Consider the following 11,333-nt stretch of genomic DNA (forward strand, 5'->3'; position numbering starts at 1 on the left):
AATTTTTTTTTTGAGATGGAGTTTTGCTCTTGTTGCCCAGGCTGGAGTGCAGTGGGGCGATCTTAGCTTACTGCAGCCTCCGCCTCCTGGGTTCAAGCGATTCTCCTGCCTCAGCCTTCTAAGTACCTGGGATTATAGGCGCCCAGCTATATTTTTTGTATTTTTAATAGAGACACCATGCCCAGCAAATTGTTTGTATTTTTAGTAGAGACAGGGTATTGCCATGGTGGCCAAGCTGGTCTCGAACTCTTGGACTCAGGTGATCCACCCACCTTGGTCTCCCAAAGTGCTGGGATTACAAGTATGAGCCACTGGGCCTGGCCTGTCTTTGAGGTTTTTATTTATTTTATTTTATTTAAAGACGGGGTTTCACCATGTTGGTTAGGCTGGTCTTGAACTTCCGACCTCAGGTGATCCGCCCGCCTTGGCCTCCAAAGTGCTTGGATTACAGCCGTGAGTCACTACGCCTGGCCGTCTTTGAGTTTTATGATCTGCCTGTTACTTGGATTGTCACTGCCTTCCTACACGCCAGCCCTTACCAAATCCTCCCCTCTACTTTTCTTCTGGCTACTATTCTCTCCAGACTGACATTTCCAATTTGTGTCCTCCCTGACTTGGTGTCACCAAGAACCCAAATCCCTATTGGGACTTAGGTGGTCTTGTAGCTGCCCTTTGCCCCCAGGATCTGAAGGAAAGTCCTGCAGACTGAAGCCAGAAAGTTTGATATAAACTTGAAAGAACTGAGCACCACAACATATTCCGCAGCAAGGCGGCTACACAGGCCACCCAGGAAGCACCCCCTCAAGCTCCTGCACGCCCCTTGCTCTCTCCAGGAAGTAACCACCCCTGGGATACCAGTGCCTGCGCCATCACCGCAAACTTCACACCACACACCAGGAAATCCACGAGTGCTCCTGCTTTCCTTGTTAGGGCCCAACTGCCAGAAATCTCAACTGCTGCCCTCTAGGCTCAAAAACTGGATTTATCAACAGCTCCAACCACACATCTTTGTTTTGCTTGCTTGTTTTTTTTCGTCGTTTTAATATAGGGTCTCTCTCTGTTGCTCAGGCTGCAGTACAGAAGCATGATCACGGCTCATGGCAGCCTCCACCGCCCAGGCTCAAAGGATTCTCTCACCTCAGCCTCCTGAGTGGCTGGAACTACAGGCGCATACCACCATGCCCGGCTAATTTTTAAATTTTTTGTAGAGATGGGGATCTCACTATGTTACCCAGGTTGGTTTCAAACTTCTGGTCTCAAGTGATCCTCCCCAGCCTCCAGAAATGCTGGCATTACAGATACGAGTCACCATGCCTGGCCTATTTTTGTTTCCTCATTAAATGCTTGACTGCATCATCCAGCAAAAATCCTTTGCTACCAAGTGTCGAGAGATGGTCCCGCTAGCACCTTATGAACACAGCACTGAACAGAAAATGGATGGGTAACTGCTGAGAGCAAAGAAGCATGTCTCTGCCCTTCTTGCACAGGAGGGCTGCTGACAAACTCTCCCTCCCCATACTACAGCCAGGCTCCCGGGAGCCCCCTCCTCCACTGGGCCTCGCCCTGGCCTAGCCAGGCTGGAACAAACACTAACACAGCTCCTGATAGCTCAAGGCCACATTCTTAGAACGATCATAGTGCCCTTTAACGTGCCTGCCTGAGAAACTCAAGGCTGCCACAAGAATTTCCTGTGAATTCTGGCCAATGCCTGAGGATGAGGTCCCGGTCTCCCAGTCTCTGTGGGAGGTTGGGGGCCTGACTTCAGTAAGCCCCAAGGGCAAACCCAGATCAGCTGATTTCACAAGGGCCAACCCTCCCTTCCTGGTTTTGGTGATTTTCGACTTCCCTCACTCTACAGAGTCCCCATCCCTTCCTACTCCCTCACTCTCCCTTTAAACTCCAGGCGTGTCGACATGGAGCCAGCTTTTTCTCAAGTTGTCAGTTGTTACTAAGTAAAAATCTGTTTTTCCTGTATTAACTAGTGTCTCACTGGGTCCTGCAGGGCAGCTCCTATGGACCCTCCAGCTTGGAGGAAAAATCCAAAAAGCAGGTCTGTTAGCAGGGCAGGCCTGGAGGGACTTCCCCTTTCGCTAACATTCCCACGTGGTCCTGCACACCACACAGCACCCGCCCGGGGAGTCCTGGGCCCCTTCCTGGTGGAGTGGCCACTCTCTTGCAGTGGAAGGCCTGCGGTACTCCGAGGCCTCCAACAGGATGCCTGTTAGACAGGTCACCAAGACCCTCTGAATCGGGGGCTCCAGAGACCCTCCTCCAGGCCCCCTGCAACTCTCCAGCTCTGAGAGTCTGATCTCAGCCCAAGACCAAGTGGGGCCCTCCCCTGTGACTCCGCCACACCCTCATCAGGTCAAGCCCTACTCCAGGGACAGGCTTATCCTCCTGGTCTGGACCCCCAACCCAGTCTTGAAGCGGGATCTCCCACCCCTATCTGGAGCCCCTCACCTTAGCACAGGTCTTCAACCTCAGCCTCCCACAAGGAGTCTGTGGATCCCGCCCCGGTCCAAAGATGCCCACCCAAGGTCCGAATTCCCCACCCCCATCCATAGCTCCTCGACCCGGGTTCAGAGACCACCCCCCCGACCAGAAGTCGGCTCCCTTCACCGAGGTCCGAATTCTTCACTCCCCGTCCAGGGCTCCCCACCCCAAGTCAGATCTCTCCCCCCGGGGCCGAGGAACCCCGCCCAAAGTCAGATCCCTTCGCGTCGGTCGGAATTCCCACACCCTATCCCGAGGTCCCGCCCTAGGTCCGAAGGTCCCCGCCCCAACCCGGCCCCCGCCCGGCCCCCGCCCGGCCCCCGCCCGGCCCCCGCCCGGCCCCCGCCCCAGTGCGGCCCCAGTGCGGCCCCAGTGCGGCCCCCGTCCGGCCGGCGCGCTCACCTCTGCTGCGGCGGCGCGCGCTGGGACAGGACCCGCCCCGGCGGGCGCAGGCAGCGCGGCGGGCAGCCTCAGCCGCCCGGGAGGCCCCGCGACGATGGCGGCGATGGCGGCGGCGCTGCGGGGACTGGGAGGGCGCTTCCGGTGGCGGACGCCGGCCGTGGCGGGCGGGGTGCGGGGCGCGGCGCAGGGTGCCGTAGGTAGGTTGGGGCCGGGGCGTCCTAGTGGGGGTGTCCGCGCGCCCAGAGCCTGGGTGTCCGCCTGGGGGTGCCCTTGTGAGGATGTCCGCGCGGCTGGGGCGGGGGTGCCCCGTGGGCGTGCTCTCGTGGGGGTGTCCGTGCGGCGGGGGCCAGGGTGTCCCCGTGGGGGTGGCCACGCGGGGGTATCCATGATCTAGTCTTGCGCAGGAGTCCGGGCTGCTCCTAGCCCACAGGCAGCCCCCTTCCTAGATGGGGAAACTGAGGCTGGGTGCCTTGTCTAAGGTCCTGCTGTGCTGGCTGCACCTTTGGTCTCCCATGGCTGGCGCCCCAGTAACAACTACAGTCCTGAAGAGGATGATGTCCCACCTCCTGAGGTCACCAGGCACCGACTCCACTGGCCAGACCTCCCATCTCCTACCTTGTCCCCAGACTCCTAGAGTCTAGAGGCTAGAGGCTGCACAGAGCAAGGGGAGGATACACACTCATCCTCCTGGAGCCCCTGAGGAACAGTTGACCAAATCAGGACCATAATTATAATTGAGCACTCGAAGCAGGGGCTGGGTGCCTGATCACTCAGGAGGGTTCTAACCTCATCCTGTAGGACAGATTCCCCTGGAGCCGGCCAAAGCGCCACCATGTCTGTTGTTATGTGTGGCCAGTTTCATTCCATGCACAACAGCATGGTCCCCCACCATGCAGCAGGGCCTTCGACCCTGCCCTCTGGACGCCTGTGACAGCGAGCAGCTCTCCCCACAGGCGATGAGTGTAGAGGGGTGTAAGGATGGGGTTAGGGCTCCTTCCCAGGGATGGCGACTGGGAGGCAGGGTGGCTGGCCCTTGGCCAGCGGTGGACTCGGGAGGGAGGGCTGACAGCATGTGTGAATGGGCAGAGGTGTTGCTATGGAGGTCTTGTGGATCTCCAGGTTGGGGGGTGACCCAACAGAGTCCGGGGAGGCAGTCACCACCTCACGGCTTTTCTGAGCCCTGAGACCCTCGGCCAGGGCACTCCATCTTTCAAAGCTTCCTGGCTGCGTGTGTCAGGTTAAATGCACCCACCCATGCTTCCACCTGGTGCTCGTAAAAGACTCATAAACAGGAGCTGCCCCTGTGATCACAAGCTCAGGGCCCTTCAGGTTTCCAGTAACCATGGCCTTGGGCCAGAGCATTTGGATTTTAGCTGGGCAAGGAGGTACCCTGAGGGTCCTGTCCCTCACTGGGGCAAGGAGGAACTGATTGGCCTAGAGAAGATGCTGACCCACTACAGCGACTTTGGAGTACAGTTTTTTGTATTTTTTTTTTTTAGTAGAGATGGGGTTTCACTATGTTGGCCAAGCTAGTCTTGAACTCCTGACCTCATGATCTGTCTGCCTCAGCCTCCCAAAGTGCTGGGATTACAGATGTGAGCCACTGTGCCTGGCCCAGGGTGCAGTTTTTGTTGTTGTTGTTTGTTTGAAGACAGTCTCACTCTGTCACCCAGGCTGGAGTGCTGTGGTGCTATCATAGCTCACTGCAGCCTTGAGCTCCTGGGCTCAACTCACCCTCCAGCGTCAGCCTCCCCGGTAGCTGGGACTACAGGCCCTGCAGTTTCTCCTTTTAGAGCAGGAAGACCTGCTCCGTCCCAGGCTTGGAGGAGGTGGCTGATGTAGCCCCTGAACAGGAGCCAGAGCGACCCTTGCTGCCAGGAAAGAGCTCAAGGTAGGGAAGCAGCCGCACAGGAAGGCCCCTGAGGTGGCACGCACGGTGGCCAGCCCACCTGTGGGTGCACATTTTGGGGAGCCTTCTGCTTGCTTTCGCTGGTACAGTGCTCCATTCTCTTGGGCCTTGCTGTGAGCTCTGGGCTCCTGCTCTTTGCTGGCCTGTACCAGGCACTGGGTTCAAAGAGGAGCAGAAAATTATTATAATTGTTATTATTATTAGAGACGGAGTCTCGCTCTGTTGCCAGGCTGGAGTGCAGTGGCGCAATCTCAGCTCAGGGGTGGTGGCTGTGGGAGACAGGGTGGCTGGCCCTTGGCCAGCAGTGGACTCGGGAGGGAGGGCTGCAACCTCCGCCTCCCAGGTTCAAGCAATTCTCCGGCCTCAGCCTCCCGAGTAGCTGGGACTACAGGTGTGTACACTACCACCCCCAGCTAATTTTTGCATTTTTAGTAGAGATGGGGCTTCACCATGTTAGCCAGGATGGTCTCGATCTCTTGACCTTGTAATCTGCCTGCCTTGGCCTCTCAAAGTGTTGGGATTATAGGTGTGAACTACCATGCCCAGCCCAGAGCAGAAAATTAATGGACAATGTGTCAGCAGGCGAGGCGAGGCAGACACTTTCTGGGGCCAAGCCCTGCAGGCAGAGAGGGTATACCTGGCCAAAGTGGGTGAGGGGCAAGGTTATGAGGTTTCCCAGGGCACTGGAGCGCACAAGTGTGTCCCCAGGTAATGCCTGCCGCCCGGTAATGCCTGCCGCCCAGCCCTTCCTCCCACAGAGCAGCATCTGCCCTACCCACCTTTGAGGTACTTTGGGGTCCTTCCTCCCCATCAGGCTACCCAGCCCTCCCAAGTGCTTAAAGACAGATTTGCTACACTTGCAAATGACTCCCCTATGCCAGTGTTTATCAGCCCGAGAGGGCTCCTGGGTGTGCACAGGGGGAGAGCAAGCCGCCTGAGATAAGCACATCCAGACAGCTGCTCATCCTCCCCGACAGCAGATGGGGCACAGTGCCAGGCTGCAGGGCAGGACGACCCAGCGAGGGCCCTGTATGGCAGCAAGAACAGGCACGGGAGGTAGGGCCTTTCTGGGCAAAGCCTCCAGCCACCAGACAGCAGGAGGAGAGAGATGCTCCTCCATCAGCAGGCGCATGCTCCCCGGGGGACCTGGTGGCAGCTTCTCCCTGACCAGCAGTCCTTGGTGCTCTAGACTTATGTTAAAGCCACCAGAATAATTTACAGCAGCTTAGGCCTTTCCAGAGCTCTTGAGTTGAATTAGGAATTGAGTGTGCTTTAGACTGGCTGCTGGGACCGAGCAGTCAGATGCTGGCTGCCAGGCGAAACCGTGGGAGTGTCTGGGTATGGGGCAGGCTGGCGTGAGGCCGTGGCCTGAGTGCCTGGATGCAGCTTCTCAGGCTTTCTCAGCTGCGAGCCAGGGCTCGTCTCGGTTCCAGCTCTTGTCTCCTTTAGGAGTGCAGGTTCTAGACCCCTGTCTGTGGGGCATTGGCAGAGTGGGGGTGCAGAGGGACATGGCACTCCAGGTATATTCTCTGCAGCCTTGCCTGCTTAGGAAGGCAGAGGTGGCTGCAAAGATAGACTCGGCCTTCTCATGACACAGGCTGAGCTCTGATGCTGGTGCTGGGCAGGTTGCCTAGCCTTGGATGACAGACCCTGCTCTGATCATGGAACCTCTTGGCCTCGTCTGAAGCAGTGACCAGCTCCAGATGATAGGCTCAGCCTTCTCATGACACATGCTGAGCTCTGATGCTGGTGCTGGGCAGGCTGCCCAGCCTTGGATGACAGACCCTGCTCTGATCATGGAACCTCTTGGCCTCGTCTGAAGCAGTGACCAGCTCCAGATGCCCTGGCAGGGTAGTGCTTCTCATCTGGCAGGCTGGTATCTGCAGACGGGCTGAGAGCACTACTTGTTTTATACCCCAGACTCCTGTCATCAGTCCCCACCCTGCGCTCACCCCAACAGACTGATGCCTTTCAATTATTCCCTCCTTCCTTCACCAGGGAGTGGGCTGGTGCTTGTTGTGGGTGTCCCGGCCCTCAGGCCCAGTTCAGTGTGCTTCCCGTCTACTTCCTCCCTCCACTCCCTTCTTCTCCATCCCTCCCTTTTTTGGCAGCCCCTTGCTTGCCTGTCTTGTCAGTAGCTTCCAGAGTAGACACAGATGACAGCTTTTGCAGGCTAAAAAGACTGAGAGTGGCCCTATGTGCAGTGAGCCACCATGGACGACCGAGGCCAGGCGACACCACAGCCAGCCTGAAAGGAATTCCAGGAATAAAACCTGAGCCTAGGCAGCTGTCCCTGTGCCCAGGTGGCTTCCCTGCTGGGTCACTGCGGCCAGGTGCACAGAGACCCTGGCTGTGTGGACGGGCCAGCTGTGAGCGACAGGGGCTGTTTGTGCTTTTATTCCTGCTCACTTGTGATGGAGGGCAGACTTCACAACCGAAAGGCGTGTGGACTCCAAAATGTTTTAGGCCATCTTGGTGGCTCACGCTTGTAGTCCCAGGACCTTGGGAGGCTAAGGTGGGAGGATTGCTTAAGGCTAGGTGTTTGAGACCAGCCTGGGTAACATAGCCCCCGTTTCTACAAAACAAAACAAAAAAATTAGCTGGACATGGTGGTCTGTGCCTATCGTCCCAGCTATTCTGGAGGCTGAGGCTAGAGGATCACTTAAGCCCAGGAGGTAGAGGCTGCAGTGAGCTGTGACTGCCCCACTGTGCTCCTGTCATGGGGGCCCTTCCAGGTCTGTGTCCCAGCCCTGTACTGACCATGTTCCTTCTCACCTTTCGTCGCTCCCCCCAGCAGGGCGGTGGGACTATAATCTTCTGGGTGACAGAGTGAGACCCTGTCTCAAAAATAAACAGAATAAAAAAGAAAATAGCTCTGTGTCTCCATCAGAACACTGGGTAAAGTTTGAGTTCAGAGCAGTTGACCTGGTGTGTGTATGCAGCGTGGTTTGCAAAGATGATCACACGCACCCATGACCAACCTCGCCCCCATATGGCTTGATCTCTGGATTTGCACAGACGATGTGTATGGAGTCACTCTTTCTGCTCTGATGCGTGGTACCTTGTCACCCCTGACTGTCACAGAATGGAGTCTCCCATCCTGGATAAAATAGATCCCATACCATGTTTAACCAGAGAGCTTTTAGCCTGTTGGAAATTGTGAGGGCCCTTCTGGGTGTGTGCCCCAGACCTGTGCTGGCTGCATTTCTTCTCACCTCTCATTCCTTCCCTCAGCAGGTCAGTGGGACTACGATCTCCTGGTGATTGGCGGGGGATCTGGCGGCCTGGCTTGTGCCAAGGAAGGTATGAATTCTGTATCCTTTGTGGCAAGGCCTCAAAGCTTTTAGGGCCCCCAGCGAGGGTGGTGCTGTCCAGAAAGCATCCATGAGCAGAATGTGCTACCTCCCTGCTGGGGTCACCTCAGTGGCCTCTGGGCTGTAGTCTGTTCCCTGCCATGCTCCACCTGTCTACTGCACCCAGTGGCCACGGTGAAGCTTCCACCAGGGCTCACGGTCAGTTCTGCTGGCTGAGCCTTATACTTGGCCTGGCACCCAGCGAGCATTCAGTAAAGATGTTGGGCAAACGGGCTGGACCCAGAGGTATACAGAGATGACACCTTGCAGTCCTCTACTATCCCGCAGGGTGCACAGGCCATCAGCACTTTGCTGGACTCTGCCCTGTATAGGAGTTCCTGGTCTGCTCTGGCAATGTCTAAACATGATAAGGGGGCAGATGTGGTGAATGGAGAGGAGAGGGGACGAGAGGCAGGTGAGGCTGAAATGAGAAGGCGTTAACCATGCACTTTGGACCTGAAGCTGCGCTTCTCTGATGTACAGTATTGGGCTTTAGAAGCACAGATGGTGTAAAGGAAATCCACTACTCTTGCTCCGGGGGGCTGGGGAGTGGATAGGAACCTGGGAAGTCTCCTGGCTGATTGGGGATCAGCACCATACTGGACCCTGAGAGCCACTCCCAGAAACGGATGGCATAGGCGGCGACAAGGCCTGGTGCTGTTCTTTACAGCAGACCAGGCGCCTGGGCAGTGAATTCACTCCCATGCTGTAGCTGCAGAGACCTGAGTCCCCTTTAATCCAGAATATGGGCAGCGCCTGGGTATGTCTTCGCCTTTCGTGAGAGTGGCATTTCCTTGCGGACGATGACATGGTTTTGCAGCTTTGTTGAGATAACTGTACACATTCACGTGGGCAGTCTGATCATTCTTAACATGTGCATGTGTCCCTGCAGCCGGTGCCACAGTCACGATGGTGAGTGTGTCCTCCGTCCCGTGAGTCTGCCGGGGCTGCCGTAACAAACAGACTGTAACAGACCGGGCGGCTGAAGGAACACGTGCTTATTGTCTCTCAGTTCTGGAGGCTGGAAGGCATCAAGGTGTGGGCAGGGCTGGTTTCTTCTGAGGCCTCTCCCTTGGGCTGCAGATGGCCCTCGTCATCCCTCTGTGCATGTCTGTGTCCTAATCTCTACTTACACCTGTCCTTCTGGATCAGGGCCCACCCTATGGCCTCCTTTTTCGTTGGCTTTTTATTGGAGACAGAGTCTTGCTCTGCCTCCTAGGCTGGAGTGCAAGTGGTGTGATCTTGGCTCACTACAACCTCTGCCTCCCGGGTTCAAGCAATTCTCCCACCTTAGCCTCCCAAGGAGCTGGAATTACAGGTGCCCGCCACCAAGCCTGGTTACTTTTTTTGTGTTTTTAGTAGAGACGGGGTTTTTACCATGTTGGTCAGGTTGATCTCAAACGCCTGACCTCATGTGATCCACCCACCTCAGCCTCCCAAAGTGCTGGGATTACAGGCGTGAACCACCGAGCCCGGCCCTCTTTTTTTGGGGGGAGATAGAGTCTTGCTTTGTCACCCAGGCTGGAGTGCAGTGGCGCAATCTTGGGCCACTGCAACCTCCAGCTCCTGGATTCAAGTAAATCTCCTGCCTCAGCCTCCCAAGTAGCTGGGATTATAGGCACACGCCACCACGCCTGGCTAATTTTTGTGTTTACAAAAATTAGAAATGGGGTATCACCATGTTGGACCAGGCTGGTCTCAAACTCCTGGCCTCTGGTGATCCTCCCACCTTGGCCTCACAAAGTACTGGAATTACAGGTATGAGCCACCACCCTGGCTTTTGTTTTTTGAGACAACATCTGGCTCTGTTGCCCAGGGTGGAGTGCAGTGGCATGACCTCGGCTCATTGCAACCTCTACCTCCTCGGTTTAAGCGATTTTCCCACTTCAGCCTCCTGAGTGACTGGAACCACAGGCGCCACTAAGCCCAACTAATTTTTATATTTTTTGGTAGAGATGGGGTTTTTCCATGTTGCCCAGGCTGGTCTTGAATTCCTAAGCTCAAGCGATCCACCTGCCTCAGCCTCCCAAAGTGCCAAATTGTAGGCGTGAACCACCATGCCTAGCCGAATACTGTATTTTCAATGTGCATCATGGCTGCGGATTTGGAATCTGCTAATGTGGAGGGATTATATGTATATTTTTTGAGATGGACTTTTGCTCTTGTCACGCAGGCTGGAGTGCAATTGCAGTGGCAAGATCTTGGCTCACTGCATGCAACCTTCACCTCCGGGGTTCAAGTAATTCCCCTGCTTCAGCCTCCCGAGTTGCTGGGATTACAGGTGCACGCCACCATGCCTGGCTAATTTTTGTATTTTTAGTAGAGACAGGGTTTCACCACGTTGGCCAGGCTGGTCTCAAACTCCTGACCTCAGGTGATCTATTTGCCTTGGCCTCCCAAACCGTTGGGATTACAGGTGTGAGCCATTGTGCCCGGTCAAGGGATTATATTTATTGAAAAAAAGCTCCATGTATGAGTGGACCTACACAGTTACTCAAGGGTCAGCTGTAAATCACTTATTTAAAATGCATTATTCGGCCGGGCACGGTGGCTCACACCTGTAATCCTAGCACTTTGGGAGGCTGAGGTGGGTGGATCACCTGAAGTCAGGAGTTCGAGATCAGCCTGGCCATCATGGTGAAACCCCATCATTAAAAAAAAAAAAAAGCATTATTCAATGCTTTTTAATATAGTCACAAAATTGTGCAACCACCACCACAGTCAAGTTTAGAACATTTTAGTCTCTCTCCAAAATACCCTGTACCCATTAGCAGTGACTCTCCGTTCCCCGCTCTCCCCAGCCCCTGACAAACTGCTAATCTACTTCCTCTATCTATGGATGTGTCTGTTCTGGACATTTCAGCCTTTTTTTTGTTTTGTTTTTTGAGACAGACGGGGTCTTACTCTGTCACCTAGGCTGGAGTGCAATGGCGCAAGCTCTGCTCCCTGCAACCTCTGCCTCTCTGGCTCAAGCAGTCCTCCCACTTCTGCCTCCTGAGTAGCTGGAATTATAGGTGTGTGCCACCACGCCCAGCTAATTTTTTGTATTTTTAGTAGAGAGGGGGTTTTACCATATTGGCCAGGCTGGTCTCCAACTCCTGACCTCGAGTGATCCACCCACTTTGGCCTCCCAAAGTGTTGGGATTACAGGCATCAGCCACCTTTTTTTTTTTTTT

At 55.4% G+C, this 11,333-nt stretch overlaps 2 protein-coding genes across 7 annotated transcripts in view; one reads left to right on the forward strand and one right to left on the reverse strand.

Moving 5' to 3' along the window:
- The window catches only part of COMT (catechol-O-methyltransferase), a 26,742-nt gene extending 23,694 nt beyond the window's left edge, over window positions 1–3,048 (reverse strand). The window contains exon 1 of one of the 2 annotated variants that reach the window (XM_017512065.2): window positions 2,896–3,048. The gene's annotated coding sequence lies outside the window, so the exon portion shown is untranslated. Of the gene's footprint in view, window positions 1–2,739; window positions 2,763–2,895 lie in introns of those variants that run through there. The other variant, XM_037732646.1, reaches the window with a different exon arrangement.
- The window catches only part of TXNRD2 (thioredoxin reductase 2), a 57,788-nt gene continuing 49,327 nt past the window's right edge, over window positions 2,873–11,333 (forward strand). For 2 of the 5 annotated variants that reach the window (XM_017512061.2, XM_017512063.2), the window contains exons 1-2: window positions 2,975–3,092; window positions 8,042–8,107. In XM_017512061.2, the coding sequence (XP_017367550.1) occupies window positions 2,990–3,092; window positions 8,042–8,107 (169 nt within the window). In that variant the 5' untranslated portion in view covers window positions 2,975–2,989. Of the gene's footprint in view, window positions 3,093–8,038; window positions 8,108–11,333 lie in introns of all 5 variants that reach the window. The other 3 variants (XM_017512062.1, XM_017512060.2, XM_037732644.1) reach the window with 3 other exon arrangements.

The sequence above is a fragment of the Cebus imitator genome, unplaced genomic scaffold (assembly GCF_001604975.1).
Source record: "Cebus imitator isolate Cc_AM_T3 unplaced genomic scaffold, Cebus_imitator-1.0 Scaffold461, whole genome shotgun sequence".
Lineage (NCBI taxonomy): Eukaryota > Metazoa > Chordata > Mammalia > Primates > Cebidae > Cebus > Cebus imitator.